Raw genomic sequence first — 20,447 nt, 5'->3', positions numbered from 1 at the left:
TGAAGAGGTGTCCAGTCATCATTGTTCAGAGAGGGAAACTTTTTTTGTTCTGACTTTCCCTGAATGCTTAGCTTTTATTTTGACTGTGTAATGCAGGTAATAACAAGGGCTACATCCGGAAAACACTAGGGCCTTGTGGCTCTGTGTGTTTTTTGCTGTTTGTTGGTTAGTTGTTTGGGTTTTTTTTAGGGAGGGAGAATACAAAAAGCACTCTACCTGGAAATCCTGGCCTGTAAATACATGTATAATATCTTTTTCAGACTTGGAAGAAGCAAATGGAGGCCTCCTGTCCTCATTTGTCTTCCTCCTTTGCATCAGTGCCCAGGAGAAGGATATTCACACTCATTCCTTGAAATCCCAGAGGTGCCATGTGTTAAGAGAGCGGGATTTCCACCTCTTGCTGAAGCTGGCTGTGACAGCTGGGGCACACCCCGCTGCTGCAGTTCGTGAGCTCAAGAGGTTTTCACTTACTGCATGCTGGGTTTGCCCACCTGTGCCCCATTTTTTTCCTTTACTCTGATTATTTTGTACTCCTGTACTGCAGACCCCAACTGAACAACATCTGGTTTGTTGTTTCTGCTGTACGTCCTCTCTCTCTTCTGCCCCTTCTCTACCCTCTCCCCTGTCCAGCATCCCGCTGGTCACATCCCCATCCCTGAGCACAAGCCAGGGGCTCTTCCAGAAGGCACAAAGCTCATGCCCCTCTGGTGTTCCTGAATGGACTCTTGATCCCTTTGCTCAGCATCTGGCAAAGATGGGGTTGGATAACGCAGGCTGGAGACTACTGGTTTTGTCTGGGATGGTCTCCTTGATGTGTGTGGTCTTTCCATCCATACTCCCTGTTTCGACGCCAGTGGCGTGTGGGAGCAGCCGCAGTGAAGTAGCCCATGCAGTTGCTGCAAAGAGAGGATTTTTCTTTTCCTCAGGTCCTCTGCCAAACGCCTCCAACCATTGTTTCTGTCCTCGCCTCCCACTGTGGGTCTGGAACAAGGCACTGCCCTGCCGCCCTAGCCCTGATGCCAGGGTGTCCTCCTCCCACCAAAATCCTCCAGCAAGGGGGTCCACAGCAGCTTGCCTTCAGCACTGCTTCTTGCACCCGAGGCACTTTGGAATGGACACACAGCACTGCCTTGCTAAAGGCAGTCAGTATTTTATTTTATTTTATTTTATTTTATTTTATTTTATTTTATTTTATTTTATTTTATTTTATTTATTTTATTTTTTGTTTTTTCTTAAACCTCTCATGAGCAAGAACTTTTTTTGGGGAACACTGGCTGTGTGATTGCTGTGTGTGCTCCTGCTGGGCATTACGTAGCTACTAGCCCCCCATAAGGGGTGAGAAGTTTTGGACTATCAGTAACAACTGTACATCAGTTAAGAGAGAGCACTGTTGTCTCCATGGCTCAGAAATGCAGATTTTGGGGAAGGAGTGGTCCGGCTCCTTGTGCAGAACTTGGTCTGGCAGGGGAAAGGTCACGTCATCACTTCCAGGATCATCAGTCATCACCAGAGATGAGAGAGATGAGATGCTGGGCTTGTTTTTCACCTTTGTTATTTTTTTCTTTTCTTAAACCATTCAGAAAGAGTGTTTCCTCTCATATGAAAGCCCTGGGATATATAAAGTGTTTCCTTTCCTATCAGCTACCAGCTGTTTTACACCTTTGAAAAGACAACTGGCCAGAAATTTGATCCTCATTCATATTGTGGTCCCAAGACTGAAAATTTTGCTTTTTTTGACAACACCACCACCGGTATTGTTTTCTGTGCTTTCCTGTACACAGTCCTGACAGATATACTTCAAATCTTGTAATTAAATTCAGAACATTTAAATACAAACTGGGAAGGGGAATAAATTACTAGCATCAATCTATAAACTAAGTCTCAAGGTAGCACACACTCAGTCTTGGACCTTTGGAGTGTCACCACATAAATATTTAATACCCTTTTAAAGCAACTGATTTAACATGTGAAGTAGACTTAACAATTCCTTCTGCTTCACCCCCTCTTCCCCAAACACATTTAAATAAACCAATGTCTTTGTGGCCTCTGCAACTGTAATTCCATGTCTCCCGGGGGCACAAGGTTTAGGTGAAGAATGGAGACCACAGACTCTTTTGGGATGAGGATTAGCTTTAATCTTGAGGTGATTCTTGCAGTTGTAGGATTCTGTGTTCTGGGGAATGTGAGCTGATGGATCATTCCTGATGGGACTCTTATTTTTCCATGAAATACTAGCAATGCAAAACAGATTGACCTTGGAGCCCACAGGAGTCAACTTGATGAAGAGCTTAGTTGGAGCTGGAGTGACAATTGGAAGCCAAATGAATCATATCAAGTGTGACCATTACAGGCCTGAAAATGATTCTTAATTAAGCACTGATCCTCTATGGTAGCAAGTTTCCAAAATCTGTGAATCCATAAGGGAAACCGAGAAAATATAAAAGTAGCAATTTACCTAATCTAATAGCTCTGCTGTGCTGCCTCTTTGACAACACATTATTTTCCTCTTGTTTCATGATGTGTTAGAAGAGGTCCTCAGGATCCAGTCACGTTTGGTGAAACCATTGAGAGGACAGTATTGCCTAATGCATTTTACAGGAGGATCTAAACTTGCACAGGTCCTTATCCATATGTTTATTTCCACCTTCCACATCGGCTTTCCAGTTTCCCTTTGGATTGCAGCACTGTGTGCAAGTTAGTTACTATTTTAAGGGTGGCATGCATAGCCTTTTGCTTTTAACACTAACCAAGAAGGTGGTTATTTCTTACCCAGAGCACTAATTCCATCCTAGCGTTGGCTGTGTCAGCTGTGAACTGCAGGTCACGCATGTAGTTTTTTGAGGGGAAAGTCATTCATTCTTCTCTGCTCTTTAACAGGCATGTCCAGGCATCCTCCAGCTCCTGATCTCCCTACCTTCTATCCCTTGTCTCCAGGGGGGGTTGGACAGATAACACCACCTCTTGGCTGGTAAGATTTTTTAGCTTCTTTTCAGACAAAGGTGCATGTTCACACCATTCACTATTGTTGAATCAATTACAGCATTTACAAAATAATAATAATAATGTCATTGCAGTAAGAAATTGCTATTTTATTTTAGTTGAAATTGAATTTGGTTTTTGAACAAGTACAGAAATTAAAGTGTGTAGATTTCACTTTGAAGTTTCTATATTTCTTATGGCTCAGATTTGTGGCTCTTAGCATTTGGAAAGATAGCAGAAAACAATTTTCAAGAAATGAAATGTAAATTTTTAATAAACAAAATTGTAATTACTGAGGGGAGGAGAGGTAAGAAGGAACTTTGAAGTGTGTGGAGGGGTGTGAAATCTTGAAACTGCCCCAAATGGAGAACAAACTTTTTTAGTCTGCTGCTTTTTACACTTTCTGTATGGAGAGAAGCCTCTGTGACTGGGAGATTTTGCTGCTCTTGCTAATACTAGTGCTCTCAGGATCTCTTGCTTCCACTCAGGGTGTCATTTTCCTTTTTGAGGAAATGTAGTATTTTTGGAGTAATAGATTTGACAGGGTGCTGCATGTCTGCTTGGGGTAGATACGTACTTGCCCTCCGTTCTGTTGCAGCAGGAAATAAGGAAACTCAGTAACAATTTCAGTGCTTTAGAGTCTGTATCATGACTAGTCTATGCCCACACAATGAAGGATGCAGATTTTTTTGTTTTTTAATGTCTCTATGGGAGGGAAATATGATCCAGATGACAAAAAGCAGAGAAAGTAGAGAGCAGAAGATGGTGAAATGCTGTATTGCTGGCATAGCTTTCAGGAAGGGCCACATGCCTTTTTGAACAAATTATTATCAAAATAAAATATAGGAGTATCTGACTATTTTTTTAATCTTTTTTTCCCCCTCTTCCCCATTTTGCTACTGAGCTGACTCCTCACCTCCACTGCCACCAGGCAGTTACTGACATGCGTTTTCCAGATGTGGTCAATCATTTCTTCTGAATGGTTTCTTAATGCAGAGGCTGGGGGGAGGGAAGAGGGAAAAGAGAGGGAAGAGAGACAAGATCCAATCTTATAAGACTCAGGGATGTGTTCAGCAGCACTCACCATCAGCGGGACATGCTCAGCTGTCCCTTATCCTCTGGCTTTCAGCTGCTTGCTGTGAGGTAGTGCTGTTGACACTTCCTTCATTTTTTTTTTCCTTCTTCTTCCCTTTGAGTACCACTTATTTCCAGTAACATACTCCAAGTGTGAAACCTGTATCCTGAACCTTACAAAGGCCAGTATCCATTTTTTTCCCTGTGAAAGCTGACTGGCCAGTCAATAAGTAACTGTTTGGACAGGGCTGATGTGTGTGGTGGTCTTTCTGGCTGGTTCAGGTGTTTGGGCTGCTTCAGGTATTTGTTCACATTACCATAACATGCTACTTCAGGGTGTTCACCATAGTCATGACTGAACCATTGCTAACTGAAAATAAGCAAAATGTAGTGATGATGATGATGAAAAAAACTAAAGACCTCAAATGACGGACTGGTGACAAAATATTCTGTATATGTGGGAGCATAAAGAAGATAAAAACTTCACACAAGCTTCTCTTACTGGATTACAAAGTTTGATCTTTTAGTAGTAAGATAGATTTGTGTTGCTATGGGCTTTTAGGTGGTTGGGTTGGGTTTTTTTTTATCAAATAAACTTCTGCTTTGTTAGGAAAGCTGGCTATTTGTACCTCACTATAGCATATACTAATGGAGAAACTCCTAAGTTTTCAAAGACTTAATAAAACTGTTCTAAAGGCTTTCTAGCTTAATAATTCACTGTCTGGTGTTCTTGCTCTGATCTACAATAGAATTATTTGGAAGAAGATGTGTTTTTCCTAAGAGCTCATTTAACAAATCTGATTCCAGTGCTTATAATACTAGGTTTGAGAGGGATAGAGATAGAGGAGTGTGCATGTGTGTATGTGTGCACTGGAGGAGGAAGACTGGTTGTTTTGCTTTTACTTCTCAGTGGAAACTTAGATTGGAAATCTTTCAATAGCAAGGGAGAAAGTTGAAAGTATTAGTTACTTTCGTTAGGAGAACTCTCGAAAGTGTTAGCTCTTACTGTTTATTGTGACTCGTACTGAGTTCCCATCAAGGGCTTGTAACTCTAGAATAACTACTGAATACCATATCGTATGATTGATGGGTTCCTTTCTTCTGTGACCTCAGGCAAGGTCAGCCTGTATATCCCATCTCGAGTGGATTCAGGCAGCCCTATCCATCCTCACTCTCAGTCGACCCTTCCATATCCAGGTAGGTGTAGGAGGTGAATGACTGACTGGGGAGTAACTGCTGGCGTTAGAGGGCAAGTTGCTCTTCCGCTTGTATCTTGGTCTGCCTTTGCTTGCTTTTCAGTCAGCTGAAACTTTATGCATACATTTTTATTTAACCTATGTGTGTATATACAGTTTGCCTGGATCCCACACTGGTCTCATTCAGCATTTTCTTGTCAGTCTCTGAAGTATTGCAATGAGGAACACCAGTGAATTGTCAGCAATTAATTGAGCTGTTTCATCTGAAATGAGTCATTAGTTCATTTCTAGATGCAACATTTAGTGTGCATCCTTGGGTTTCGCTCATACCATTATGCAAGTAGGTGGATTGTCACTCTAGTCTGTGTTCTCTAGTTCCAATTTTAAAGTTGTTGGTAATTAGTCTTGAATCATTTAGGTAATGCTCTGTGTGGAAACTTGCTCACAAGTAGATATTTCATAGCCCAAAGCCACTAATGGCAGAGGATGCCAGCACAGTGTATTTGTACTGGTGTGGAATCAGGCACTGTGTCTTTATGTCTAAGTGCAAACAAGCAATGCTAATTGAGACTTGGCCATGACACACTCCAGACCACCTATGCTCTGCTTTTGCATTCTAAAGACAGCTTCTGCATCCTGTGCTTGGTGTACACAAGGTTTGAATATACTATTCTTGGGGTTTTTCATGTGACTTTTAGAAGACACATCCTCTTGCACAGGGATTTAAGACAGGCCACTTGATAAGTGGTGAGTCCTCTTGCCTCTTTTTGTGTGGACTCCTTTGGATTATCACTGTCCCTTCACTTCTTTACAGGGGAATGATAAGCATGTTTCTGTCAAGGTGATTGGGAAGAAAACCCATTCTTTCCCCATGATAAAATGGTTCTGTTACAGGGCTTTGTGTTTCCTTTATTTTGGTGGCATGAAGGAAAAGAGCAAGGGGACTAGGGAATGGTGAAAGAAGAGGTTCGATACCATTCCTTAACCATCGCTCATTCGGCAAAACTTGGGAGTATGAGCTTGCTTTTTATGTTAATGGTACTTTCCAGCAGTTAAAAATGAAGCATGCAGGTTTTCTGCTGCACTTGAGCTTGCAATGCTCAGCACCTTCAACATCTGTCTGAGCTGTCCTTGAGAATGACCCAGGTTAGTAGGGTGGGATGATTCAATTAGTGGTACTTCGGTTTTATTTTCCATTTTCATTCCCGTACAAATGAAAGGAAGCTTTAATTAGGACAAAAGTCTCTCCCTGCTCCCATCCTTCATCCAGGATGCAGAATTTTCAAAGTTTATTTTAAGCATTTGAGGGAAGAATAGTGGGTTCAGGTGAAGTGATGTTAAAATCTTTTACCTTAAGGGCCTTGAAAACTAAAGAAATTCCTTAGAGAGCCATCAGGGACTTCTTGAAAAGACTCTTCTTTATTTTATTTGTTTCTGCATGGCAGTTTCCTCCTTTGCATTGGCTGGTGGTGGATATTTTAAGAATGTTTATATCTTGGTGTGGAAATATATTTTTTTGGTTAAGAAATGTGTATTTTTATTGCTAGTCAGTGCAACAGTATAAACATTAAGTGTTTCTTGTTTGCATTGCTAAAACTGTTTGCCTGAAAGTCAATAAAATAACTTCTCTACAACCAAAATGTTGACTGATTTTGTTTGTTTGTTTGTTTGTTTGCTTTTCTTGAATAAATGGGCTACAATGCACAAAACTTAGCCAAATATTTTTCATGCACTCTTTAAGAGTTATCTTCATTGTGAGCTTTGTAGCATTTGTATTCTTGGAGCGTCCTGCTGCTGTCTTACATGCTTGATGCCTGTCTTCAGTAGGGTTACAGAACTTGCTTTGTTTTCTCTTGTAGGTTTTCGCATCATATGATTCCTGGTCCTCCAGGCCCTCACACAACTGGAATCCCTCACCCAGCTATTGTAACACCTCAAGTAAAACAAGAACATCTGCACAACGACAGTGAGCTAATGCATGTGTGAGTCTGCCTTTCTGCATTAGCCCTTAATCTATAAATGTTTGAGAACTAACTCTATCTGAAGAAGAGTCAAATATGTTAAAAAAAAAAAGTGCCTTTCGTGACCTCTTTGAATTTTAACTCTTCTCCTAGAACTAAAACGGGAACTGTGGGCTACTGTTTGGGAAGGGTAATGAGACATGAAGCCATTTTTCATTCCAGTCCAGCACTTTTAAGCTGTTGACAACAACCATCTTGATTCAGGCATAATCATGGATCTGTCTACCTGTTGCTTGAATGTGAACTCACAAACTTCTGCTGGAAAAGTTCTTACTTGCAAAATTTACTAGTAAAGAGCAGTGTCACTGCTTGATACTGAAAGGCAAAAAGCCTAAAAAAGAAGTGGATGAGAAGCTGTCCTCCTGCCTGTGGCAGTGGTCTTTGTGGGTACTGTGGATAGCCTTTCAAAAAGAGAATTGAGAGAAGTGATAAATTTGGAACAGATTCACCAATCAAATGTTACTTGCTAGAGAAGGTCAACCTGACATCCTCTCTGAGTATTAAACTAAGTCAATTCTCTGAAAAAATGTGAAAGTGGATGGGACATGACTACTGAAACTCTCATTCTTACTATTAAAATGCTACTGTAATCACAGGTTGGTAATTTTCTATTGATCTTTTTTAGGCTAAAGGTAAATTAATTCTTTTTTTTCTTCCTTTCCCTTTCCCCCACCACGTTTTAGGAAGCCTCAGCACGAACAGAGAAAAGAACAAGAGCCAAAAAGACCTCATATTAAGAAACCTCTGAATGCTTTCATGTTGTACATGAAAGAAATGAGAGCAAACGTTGTAGCAGAGTGTACTCTGAAAGAAAGTGCAGCTATCAACCAGATTCTTGGCAGAAGGGTATGTACGGGAGGGTTTGTGTGTACTCATGTGTGCTGCTAATTTGTGTGTTTCCCTTTAGTTGGGTGTGATTGCTCACTTTCTGCTTGAGGTGATAAGTAATGTGCAACTATCAAATTAGCTATAGAAGATAAAATATGCAACTAAAAATAAAAGCTGTATCTTGAATTTCTCAACAACATCATCCAATTGGTGTCTGTTCCACTCATGTTATGGTGTCAGCAGCTCAGGCATGAAATATCCTCATTCACACATGGAAGGAGCATTCAAATCACCTTAGGCTGGTGTCCATCAGAGCAGGAAGGGATCATTCAAAGATGAACACTGGATGCCACTGGAGATGGAACTCATAAGTGAATATAATGGGGTCCAATTGTAAAGTCATGTAGGTTGGGTGGTAGTCATGTAATCCAACATCTGCTCAAAGCAAGTCCAATTACATCAGGATGCTCCGGGACCTGTCCAGTCAAGTTTTGAATGTCTTCAAAGTCATCAGCTGAGTACTGATGATCCTAGTACATGTACCAGAGCTTTGCTGAGAGCCATTTGCTTCTGTGGCATTGTAGTCATGTTTTGGACTTTCCATCTCAAAAAAAACCTATGCAGGCCAACTCACAGTCACAAATCTCACATTCACTGTTGGTGTTATTCTTCCAAGGGAAGGCGGCAGAGCTAAATGCCCATTTTGCAATTGACTTACAGAAATGAGAAAAGGGGTGACTTTTGTATCAATCAGAGTTTGAGCAGGGATTATTCAAATTCCCAGTGAACATCTCTTCCTGATCACCGACCAAGGCAGTATTGAGAGGCACTGTAGTTCTCTGTGCTTTCAAGTGGGAAATCAGTACATGACCTTGACTGCCCCTTTTATGTTGCAGTCTGAAGACTTCCCCCTCCAAACAGAGCAGAAATCTATTGGTACTTGTCCCAGTTTCTGCAGCCTTCTGCCTCTGTTGTTCTTCTTACCTCCCCTTAAAGGACGTCTTGGTGCTTGCCTTTTCCATGTTTTCATTCTCACTCCCTCAGTAATTGATCTTAGTTCCTTAGTATGTCAGCCTTGGTTTTTTGGCCTGAATGAGAGCAGTGGCTTATTTATCTCCGTTTTGGTAATGAATCAAGCCTTGGGGCTCCATTGCCTACTTTTTCTGCAGCTTATACTCCTCTTTTCAAATTACTTTCTCCATGAAAGTACCTCAATTTCTGCTTTTCCTGTACTGCAAACAATGCATGAGTTATCCAGTATAATTGCTTTGAGATTGATTGTCAAGTGTTTTGTGTTTTGCCCTGTGCTACCCCAGAACAGGAACTACCTCTGTTCTCAAGAGCTGACACTTTACATGCCAGTGGGCTCTCTGATGCCACACCATAGTGTTCAATACCTTCCAGTTTTTGAATGTGCATGTGAAGTTTGAGAGTTGCAAACCCGCTGAACTGCTGTGCTCTCAGTAACACATCGAACTTGCCAAGTTAAGGCAGACAAGTGCTTTAGTTCACATCCTCTGATGTGTAACAGAACAACATATTAAATCATACAAATGTGATCTGATCTGAAATCCTAGTTCTGTAAATTATTCTTGCTTGAGTGTCTTAATGATTTCATGTCTGTCTGGTTTTGGTCGGGTTTTTTTAATAACTTCTTCTCCCCCTACTCCTCCATGCATGTTGTCAAACAAGAAGACAAGAGACATCTGCTGCAGCAGTGGAACCTGATTCTAAATAAAAGACCTTTACTGTTTTTGGTTCAGGTCTATGATAGGTGTTTCAACAAGAACAAAATTATTAGATCCCAATGTAGTTGGTGCCTTTTCAAAAGTGCAGGTGGAGAAGGGTTATTTTTTTTTTTTTTTTAGGTTTTTTTTGTGGGTGGGTGAGGGGTTTGTTGGGTTTTTTTTTAGTACATAAAAGCAGGAAATTTATCCCTGCTTGGCTACAAAGGTCAACTCATGTAATTTGAAAGAGTGCAGTTCTGTGATTTCTTAGAAACTTTTGCCGTTGCCATTTTCTTTTCTTCTGTTACAAAAAGAAGAAATCATAAAGCAGGTACCTTGAAGCTTGGTACTTAGAGGTTGATCTTGGAACAGGAGCCTGCTGGTGCCCAGAAAGCCTTCTGTGTTGGCATTGAAAACTTGTGTCTGGCTGCTTCTTAAAACCAAAACAGCAGACCCTTCTATGAAGGGGAGATTACTGACTTTTAAAAGCAGCACAAATCCTTTCTGTTTTATCAGGGGCTAAAGGGTGGGTTTTGTTGTTGGTTTTTTGTTGGGGTTTGTATGGGTTTGTTTGTTGTTGGTTTTTTTAAGTAGTATTGAGAGAGCATGGTTCTGGGAGCAGATTATTTTTTGAGCCCTGTTTCCATAAATGATTTTTGTCTGCTCAAGGCATTTGGCAGTTGCAGAGCTGACAAATGCCTGGAAGTTGGTTAATAAACACAGGTGCTTATAATTGCTAATGAATTTCATTTTTGCAGTGGGGAAGGACTGAATCAAAGTCACTAAAACACTTGCTCGTGTCATCTGTTGCCTAGGTATGAGTTAATTCCTAGTCTAATGTTATGTTTATTTTGTTTGCAGTGGCATGCTCTCTCCCGTGAAGAACAAGCGAAATATTATGAACTAGCTCGTAAAGAAAGGCAGCTACACATGCAGCTTTATCCAGGCTGGTCTGCAAGAGACAACTACGTAAGTCACTCACTTGAAGGCTCTTTTTTGAAATTAACTTCCTTTTCCTAACTGTTTTTTATTATTTTTTCTTTTTCTCTATAACTTGGGGGAAGTCCTGGATGAAGGGACAGTGAACATACATATAACATAAACCTTTTATTTGTTTGCGCTTCAAGCATCCAGAAAACTTGTTATTTTGTTGTTGTTGAGATGCTCCTTATGAAGTTCACAGTTTTCAAGGGGAAAAAATTAACATGGGAAGTTTTCTCCTAAAACAATGGCCAGTACTGTCTGGAAGCTTATGTTCTGCTGTACAGCTGTGATTTTACTATCATTTTCCATTTGATCACTTGTTATCCATAAATCTTATTTAGACCTGAGAAAAAAGGGGCGTCTTGCTTTCAAAAGAACTGAAAGCCTGAGAGTCTTAATGCAGACTGAACTTTAGCTGAAAGTAATTCAGAATGGTCCATCTGTGAAATAAAGGCTGCAAAATTTGTGTAAGTAAACTTCATGATAGATCCTGCTGTTAGACCATTTGGTGAAGTGAGGTTTTCTTACAGTTACTCTTGTTTTATAATTAAATATCAAACAAGTGCTAATAAAATGTCACACAGCTTGCACTGCACAGTTATACTATTGTGCCTACAATGAGCTGTCATTGTAGTCATATGTGATGGTATGAAACTCAGAAGCTGCAATTCTGAGAAACTGATCCTAACCTGAGGATCCTTTCTGTCCTTCCATTAGCTGGGCCATTATTTACTGTGATAGGAAGTGTACATGCTATTTCTGGCTCTGTTTTCCATCTGTATTAGGTGCACAGTAATTTTTCTCTACTTCAGTGACGTCTTTGGACATTAAAGGTTGAGGTACCTATATACAGTGTTAACAGAAACTGTAGAAACTGGCACAGAATGCATTGACACAGAAACTAAGTGATGGTCTCTGAAGCAAATGCCTTTGTCTTGCTAATAGCCATGCTCAGGTTTGTAAGCACAGACACAACTGTAAACCCTAGCAGCTTGTTTCTGCCATTTAGGCAGTCATCTTTTCTAGCCAAAAAAGCTGTCATGAACTTATGCAGGTAACCAGACCATGTCAACAGAGCTGTCTTGAATTACTGCTGGGAACAAATAGGGTCTTAGTGAGAGACTCCTTGGAAACAAGGAGATTTCAGTTGTCTTGAATTTACTTGCTGGAAAATGAGACCACTTCGGAGTGTTGTCAGCTCATGCTTACTGAACATCAGCCTTCAAGATTGTGCTGTGATGCTTGGCCAGGTTGACTTTGAGAACCTGATGTGTTTTGTCACAGCCTGCTGCCATACAGCACAAGCAGTGGACCTGAAGTTTCTTAAATGCCTTGACAGACATTTGGAGTGTGTAAGGTGGCATGTATGAGTTCTCTCTTTGATGTGCTTCCAACCTACATCCTGTGTGGAAGTATAGCTCTGACATACTCCAGTCCTGCATGCTACAATGAAGAACTCTGCTAGCTTCCTCTTCCAGCCTTCCTCTCTGCCTCTCCTGGAATGCACACGTTTTGCAGTGGTGGTGGGGCAGTGGTCATAGTAGATCACAGTTTATCACTGAAACCTTTTCAAATATACGTCATCTTTTTTTTTTTTCTTTTTCCCTCTTCAGTTTTTCTAAATTAAGCAGTCAAAAAGTGAAATTGTATTAATTTAGCACAGGTATTACTGCAGTGTTTTGAGAGTTGAAAGTGACTTAGGGGCGACTCTTCTGTTTCATGTGGCTGTATTTCACAAAACAGTACAAGTAAAAAATATATACTATTTGATTTTCATTCTTCTATTTTGATTTGCCTGATTATTCAGGATTTTAGAAATGTCAAGAAAATGTTAAACATTGTTATTCAACGGTTGAAATTATCTTTTTATTATGTTTTTATTACTGATACCCAAAGTAGTCATGCAAAGTTGTGTGGTAGACATGAGAAGCACAGTGTTTTCACAATGTGATTGCATGTGTGTGTGCTGGAGTTGTCAGAAACTATCTCAGCTGTGAACGCTGACAACTAGTTTTCAGCCCAGCCTTCTGTTCCTTCACTTCCCTTATCTCAGATAGATCTCAGATCAGCTTTCAGTAGGTTTTAGCACTTGAAGTCTCTGGCCTGCCATAGAGAATAAAACCAATTCTCCTCCCATGATTCTTCCGTGTTAACATCTGTACTAATGCACTTCCCTCCCTCCATAAAGAAGTATTGCCTTGGTGCCTGAGTGATAAAGCATATCCCTGTGAGTTCCTTGGAACCCTTGAAATGTACTTTGCAACTTCTAGGCTGAGTCCTGACTTTGGGAGGCATTGCCCAGCCCTGTTGCCAGTCTTGGGATAAATAAGGACAGGAGCTTAAGAGTGAGGCAGGCCTAGACTCTCAGAGCAGACTGGAGATGGAGAAGTCCATCTTCCATAGCTTCGCCATAGCCTGTATTTGGAGCCCTTGCTTGCTGTATATCAGTGAGCACTACAGTGGTTTGGGATGGTTTCTCACATCACCTGCTGTCCATCCTGTCACCTTGCAGAGCTAGCTGATGGAAAGAGGTGTCCCACCACCTCAGCCCTTCCAGTCTGTGGCCGCTGTGTGTGGTGGGGCGTGCATTGACAGCTCCCAGCCACGCTGAGTGGGGGGCCAGAGGATGGACAGCAGGCTGCAGACCTGCTCACAGCAACTGCACTATTTGCCAGAGCAACTCTGTTAGAGCCTGACTGAAGGCTTCTTTAGAATATCAATGGAGATGACTGTTTTCTTCAAACACACAAAAAACCCTTCGTCTGACAATACAGGACAATAATGACAACTCATATGGAGGAATATCAAAGTGGTAGTTAGGGTAAGGCAGGATGATTGAGGTTCAAAACTGTGGGTCTAAACTGACCTTCTGTTTCCTGAAAGAGTGTGTGAAGCAGGAGCTCTGGCCATTTCCATAGTTGGGGGTGCAGGAGAGGGCTAAGTGTATGGGTTGGTGCGATGGCCCTGCACTGGCACGCTGGTGCCAGTGTGTTCTACAGGAAAGACAGCTGCCGGGTGTTCATTTGTGTCCTACACCTCAGGCATGTTAAGGGTGCTCTGCTGTACAGCAGGAGCTGTTTGGTTATTGCACAGCACGCTCTCCGGGCACAGCCATACAAGACTTGGCTTTTGTTAAGGTACAAGTGTTATCAGAACAGTTTTAGTTGGCTGGTTTGCACCCTGGGGACAAGTCATGGTCATCCTAGGTACTTTCAACACCCTGTCCGCTGTTACCATGTATGAACAGCATAAGTATCTGAATGTGTGAAGAGTTCTTGTAAGAGCCATAAATTATGATATCAACATACATGTCATCAGATTATTAAGTGTGAGAAGTCTTTCAGATGCTTGCGGCTGTCAGCATTAGTTGAAAAACTGCCAGAAATTGTAATTCCATGTGGATGTAAAAAATACGTATTGCTGATGTGCATATTTCTCCATAAATGCTGAGAGCAAACTTTGTTACCACTGAACCAGTTGGAAGTGGGATAGAAAAGGTTTTAGCTGCCCTGAAAATAACTGGGTTTTTTCCTAACCACTTTCTCAGTGTCCAGATGACTTTTGCTTCTATGCTGTGAGGTTAAGTGACAAAAAAAAAAAAAAGGTTGTGCATGTAATGGTATGGTAAAATTTCCTATTTTTCAGGGGAAGAAAAAGAAAAGGAAGAGAGAAAAGTTACAGGAATCAGCATCAGGTAGGCCATGACCAACTCTTACTTGCCATTCACCTCAGGGATATTTTAGAAACCATAGCTTGCGCTATTTATTTTTACATGCTTTTCTCTAATACTTGCTTCTGATGGATGTTTTAAGATACTTCACTTCGAATGCAAGCTTGTGAAAATGCACACAGTATGTACCTCTTTTCCCTTACACCTTTCTGAGCAGCAGCACTGACGGCATCAACATCTTTGGCTGAACTTATGCATTGCTGCAATCACTGTCCTGCTTTACCTCTGCTTTTCTCCTCAATCAGCGTTGTATCATCCTTAAATTTAAATATGTCTCAAATACTGTGTGGGATTATTGGACACTGGAAACTTTACACTGACCTTCTTGTAGCCACTGTATATTTTATCACTGTATTTAACATTTCTGTGTACACTAACAGTTGCCTAGTAGGTTGGCTAAAAGCATCAGTGAGGTCTCCTCTTTACCTCTAAAATATATATAGGAAACACCTTGTTTTCCCCAACAAAAATGGCTGGTATAAGAACCATAAAAAAACCAAACAACAAAACCGAAAACACACATTAAAAAAAATCCACGTAACACTGTAGCAATCAAACTTATTTGGAATGTGCAAAAACTCTGTAAGAGAAATTTGTTAAAGGAAAACAATCTTCTACAGGTACAGGCCCCAGAATGACAGCTGCCTACATCTGAAGCATGGTAAGAACATCTCTAAAGCTTTCCTGCTGATAAAACTGAATTTTAAAATAAGCTTTCTTATAAATTTTATGCAATAATGTGAATTTAGCAAAAATTGCAGAAGTATCATATCTCAAAGCTAATGTTACTTTGACTACTGATGGTTTTTATACCGGCTATCTATTAGACGTTCACCATTTCACTGCTTAACTGTAATATTTTCAAATTGACCACACCTCACTGACTCGCTGCAAGTCTGCCAGTGAAGCACAGGGATGGGTTTATTAAGCAGTGCAAACCCTCCCAGCCAGCAGACTGTCACAGTTCATAAGAGCAGGTTAGATGCTGGCTTTGGAGTACATTTTATGTGTTGACATCTACAAGATGCTGGCTGGCTGGGTACACTTTTTAAAAACAATTATTCACCTGTATACTAACAAAACATCTGCTAGGAAAATGGGACTGTATTTCAGTTGTGTCGAGAATTTTTCCGCAACTGTAAAGTGGTATTTCATGTGTGGTGCAGGTTGGGGTTTTTTGTGGTTGTATTTCCAGCATCTGTTTTCTCTCTTCATATCATATCATCTGCACTGAGGGTGGAGTGACTGGTTACACACATGCAATAACACCATCTAGTCTGCTTGTGAGTGCCACAAGTGCTCACAGTACCACAGTGAGATCCTCATTTCTCAGCGTTTGTGTTGGAAGGCCAGTCCTTCTCTTTCTCTCAGTGTGATATCTTTTCTAGTAGGAATGGCATTCATATGACATACTAGTTGGTTCTACACTGTCTAATTAACCAGACTGCTCTTGGGAGATCCCTGAGAATTCCAGGAATCATGCAAAAAAATAACACTTGCTAAACTCACCTATGTACTATATTAGAAATGGGCTCTCTATCCTCTCTTCCTCTGCCTTATTTGGCCACATGATCCCTGTGGGACTCAGAGAGGTCAGCAGAGCGGGCTCCTGTTGGCCCTCTGCTCTGCTTGGACTTTCAGCCAAGTTTAGTTTCCTCTGTGCGGTGTGTCAGCGATCACTCAGCATGATTCGAGCCTCTTCTGAAGTTATGCCATTATGCTGGTTAGTCTAAACTTGGTTGGGTTAAGACTTTGGGTTTCTTTGGGTTTGTTTTTTTTTTAAGCTGAAGTAAAGTGAAAAGGCGAAATGCATGCTCTTTTTTCTTCCTACTGTAATACCTACTAAAACCCCAAGTATTTTAACCTTGAGTTTTATACTTGATATTTCAGCTTAGTTGCCCAGATCCATAATAGTTGTGAATAGTTCTCCCTTTAATCTTAATACAGTACCAGTAAGCAAAACACTCAGAATTTTATCTGAATTGATGCAGAGCACTTGATTAGGATTGGAATACAACTAAGGTTCAAGTGACAGCTAAAATACAGGGGATATTTGGTTTCTTGGATGATCTAAGGATGACCGCCTTGTCTATGCTGAACTATGTTATTGAAGTTTCTCTGTTTGCAATTTCCATAATAGAGGATTAATGTTACAAGTGTGGGGTTTTTCTCTCTTTCCCTTTGACTTCCTTCCTTCCTTCCTTCCTTCCTTCTGCCCTTTAATGGTGTGCATACCCATCTCTGTCCTCATGCAATTTATAACATGGAGTATGAGAACAGTATATATCTTCTTCCACGGAAGGGGAGTGTGCTGTTGACTCCATATATGCCCATGAAGGCAGCCTCACTAAATGTTGCATGCCGAGTGAATGATCTCCACCGGAGATGTACAGATGTGCTCTTGCTGGAAGTAAACGCACAGAATGATTTAGGGAACCTGAATCAGCCAGACTTCAAAGTAAACTTCTGAAGGTTAAGACTCTCGCCCTCTGCAAGCCTAATCCAAAGAATGTTTTGCCCACAAGCATAATATCTTACTAGGCCCACAGCAGAGCTGTTGTAGTCTCTACTGGATGGAGATAATAAGTTTGGGAATAGCTTTCTTACTCTTTCAGATGGTGCAAGGAAGAGGGGGAAGGAGGGTGGGAGGTCTGGGAAGGAGACAAGCGTTCTGTTATCTGAGAAGAATCAGAAATGAGTAGGTGGCAAGACCAAAGAAAGAATCTCAAGATCAGCATAAAGGAGATCAGCCAGGGCTGTAATTATGGTGATGTAAGTGAGAAGGATGAAATGGTGGGAGGGTTGTGTGGTGGGATGTTCAGAGGAAAGTAACGGAAGAGACATGCAAACAGAAATGATTTAAGATACTGTGAAAGTTTTGGGTGTGGGTTTTTTTTTATTTTTGTCCATGAACCCTTCAGCACATAAGTGATTTTTAAGGTGGACCTCTAACCTGCTTTTTGCCTTGGACATGATTTGAGTGGTAAAGTCAAGGTGGTAGCATTAAGTTGCCCATTTTCCAAGGGTTGTATAAAGCAGCAGGCATCTTATGGCTTCACTGCTTAGGATTTAACTGTGATCTCCAACATGCTGAATGGCCATTTTGTAAAACAGTTTAGAGTGCTTTAGGAATACCGTGACCCTGTGAACCAGTCTTTGCTATATTATCCTGGGGTGCTTCAAAGCATGTCACCATTCTGTAAGAGTTTTGGAACTGTCCCAAGAAGGATTTTGTTTGCAGTTGACGTGGTCCAACACAACGTTTGAAATAACTTTGATTTGTTAAAGAAATAACTCTTATTTATTCTCTTCTTTTGAAATCAACCAAGAGTGGAATAAGACCTGATAATGCTAAAAATAAATTTAGGAGGGGACAAGAGGGAAGGGGAAATGAGGAAAGCTAAGACTAAGGACAATGTAGAGATGACCTGTTGAGCACCTTCTTGAAAGGTGAGTGTTTTCTTTTTACTTTAAGCTCAACATTCTAGAAGATTTGAAAATAGGAGCAATTCTGTGCTGGAAGTGGAAATTCCTAATTTTCTATTCAGTTTGACTTTTGGAAGCTAAAAAAAGCAATTTTTAGCATCTCATGAGTATTTAGAAATCAGCAAGGAAATAGAATGGCACTAACAAAAATTTCTCCTGATTGTTCTGCAGCATGGAAATACTTAACTTCCTATGACTTGCTCTGTGTGGTAATTGTAAAAGGCACATTATTCAACATATGGCAGGATGCAATTGGGAAACTACGTAATTTAACATTGTGTTTTGGCTTATCTTCAAGGGCTAAAAAGAGTGATAGAGAAGGTTAATAGACATTTGAAAACCTGTGAGAAGTATATTTGTGGCTTGCAAAATTCCATGACAATTAGCATCTACATTAGCAAAGCTTCCAAAAATAAGAAAACTTGACTAATACTGATTTACAATCAGAAGAACTTAAAAGGATCAGATTAAGACTGTTTAACTTTAAACAACGAATTATCTTAACATTTCAAACTTCCTACATGGAAATTGGAGCCAAATTTCAGTGCAGAAGTGATTTTTTGGTAGTGTTGTAACAATTTATGACTGGATTATGTTTTCCTTATTACTTAGAAATAAAATGGAGCGAGGCTCTGAAAGCAAACTATAAAGTGGACCAATATATGGCCAGAATACTGTGGAAAAGAAGCATCTGAATACTGTGATCATGGCTGACCATGGGTTTCTGGCCAGCATCCTAGAAAGGAGATGCAAAGAGGATGTGGTACCTTGATTTCTGAGGCATGTGTTTTCAAACCTGCCTTGTCCAGTGCTCTTGAAATTGCTGCTGGAGTAGTTAAAAGTGAAACAAATGCTCTAGCCCTTTCCATAGCTCTTGACTGCTCAGAAGCTTTAAACAGAGCCTGGAGGATTTGCACAGAAGTTAGTGAGTGTGAGAATTTGTGTGGTCATGGTGGTGCAGAGACATGTCCTGATTTACTTTAAAATTGTTTCCTCTGTGACCCATGTTTCCCTGTTCCCAGTTTTGCCTAAAAATAGTGGCCTTCAGCACAGGCAAGAGGGACAGAACGAAAAGAAAAAAATTTGCTGGCTTGAAACATTTATATTATTTCAAATAGGCATAGAAATTTCCAAGGAATAGGAGTATAGCCCTCAGACAGATCATAGAATCAAAGAGTGGTTTGGCTTGGAAGGATCTTAAAGATCATCTATTTCCAAGCCCTCTGCCATGGGCCAGGACACCTTCCACTAGACCAGGTTGCTCAAAGCCTTATCCAACCTGGCCTTGAACACTTCCAGGGATGGGGGATCCACAGCCTCTCTGGGCAACTTGTTCCGCTGCCTCAGAACCCTCACAGTAAAGAATTTTTTTCCTAATATCTTACATTCTGTCAGTTTAAAGCCATTCCCCCTTGTCCGATCACTATATGTCCTTGTAAAAAGTCCCTTTCCATCTTCCCTGTAGGCCCCCTTTAGGTACTAGAAGGTCTCACTGGAACCTTCTCCGGGCTTAACAATCACAAGTCTCTCAGCCTGTCTTCATAGGAGAGGTGCTCCAGCCCTCTGAGCATCTTTGTGGCCTGCTCTGGACTCACTCCAACAGGTCCATGTCCTTCTTATGTTGGAAGTCCCCAGAGCTGGATGCAGCACTACAGGTGGAGTCTCACCAGAGCAGAGTAGAGGGGCAGAATCTTCTTCCTCGACCTGCTGGTCAGGCTGCTTTTGATGCAGCCCAGGACTCAGTTGGCCTTCTGGGCCGTGAGTGCACATTGTTGGGTCATGTCGACCTTCTCATCCGTCGACATCCACAAGTCCTTCTCCTCAGGGCTGGTCTCAATCCATTCTCCGTTCAGCCTATATTTGTGCTTGGGATTGCCCTGACTCAGGTTCAGGACCTTGGCACTTGTCCTTGTTGACCTTCATGAGGTTTGCACAGGCCCACTTCTCAAGCCTGTCAAGGTCCCTCTGGATGGCATCCCATCCCTCCTGTGTGTCCCCTACAGCGACTTAGTTCTGACCTGATATTGATCTTGCAGAAACCCTCCTCTCAGGCTCTCTGACATCAAGGAAAACAAGAGCAAACCCAAAGAGAAGCTGCTGCCCGTTAAGGTGGCAGGTACAGGGGGGCACTGACACCTGCTGGGAGAGGTGCGGCAAAGCAGACCCAGGTCCCTGTTTACCAGCCTGGCAGAGGTTCCTTGTGAAGTGCAGGAGGAGAGGAAGGAAGGAAGGAAGTGTATAAAAGCTATTTTCGGTGCAATCAGAGCCTATGGGAGGGGTAAGGGTAGGTGAGGGTAGGAGCAAAGCATAGGGTTTATAAATAAAAACCAGCAGAACACTTTCAACTAGACAATCGGCATAGATATGGGATTAGAAAAACAAGAAAAATTTTGAAGTATTTTTGCAAAATAGAGGTGTAGCA

General features: G+C 41.2%; 1 protein-coding gene across 5 annotated transcripts in view; it reads left to right on the top strand.

Annotated features, from left to right (window-relative positions):
* LEF1 (lymphoid enhancer binding factor 1) overlaps positions 1–20,447 on the top strand; it is a 70,420-nt gene that overhangs the window by 41,923 nt on the left and 8,050 nt on the right. For 2 of the 5 annotated variants that reach the window (XM_017833518.1, XM_017833523.1), the window contains exons 5-10: positions 2,878–2,968; positions 5,167–5,250; positions 7,109–7,231; positions 7,954–8,116; positions 10,687–10,794; positions 14,455–14,503. In XM_017833518.1, coding sequence (XP_017689007.1) covers positions 2,878–2,968; positions 5,167–5,250; positions 7,109–7,231; positions 7,954–8,116; positions 10,687–10,794; positions 14,455–14,503 — 618 coding nt within the window. Of the gene's footprint in view, positions 1–2,877; positions 2,969–5,166; positions 5,251–7,108; positions 7,232–7,953; positions 8,117–10,686; positions 10,795–14,454; positions 14,504–15,159; positions 15,201–20,447 lie in introns of all 5 variants that reach the window. The other 3 variants (XM_017833519.1, XM_017833521.1, XM_017833520.1) reach the window with 3 other exon arrangements.

Source organism: Lepidothrix coronata, unplaced genomic scaffold (assembly GCF_001604755.1).
Source record: "Lepidothrix coronata isolate B3197 unplaced genomic scaffold, Lepidothrix_coronata-1.0 Scaffold215, whole genome shotgun sequence".
NCBI classification, from domain to species: domain Eukaryota; kingdom Metazoa; phylum Chordata; class Aves; order Passeriformes; family Pipridae; genus Lepidothrix; species Lepidothrix coronata.
Note: the sequence above shows the minus strand (reverse complement) of the source record. Positions and strands in the feature narration are given on the sequence as shown.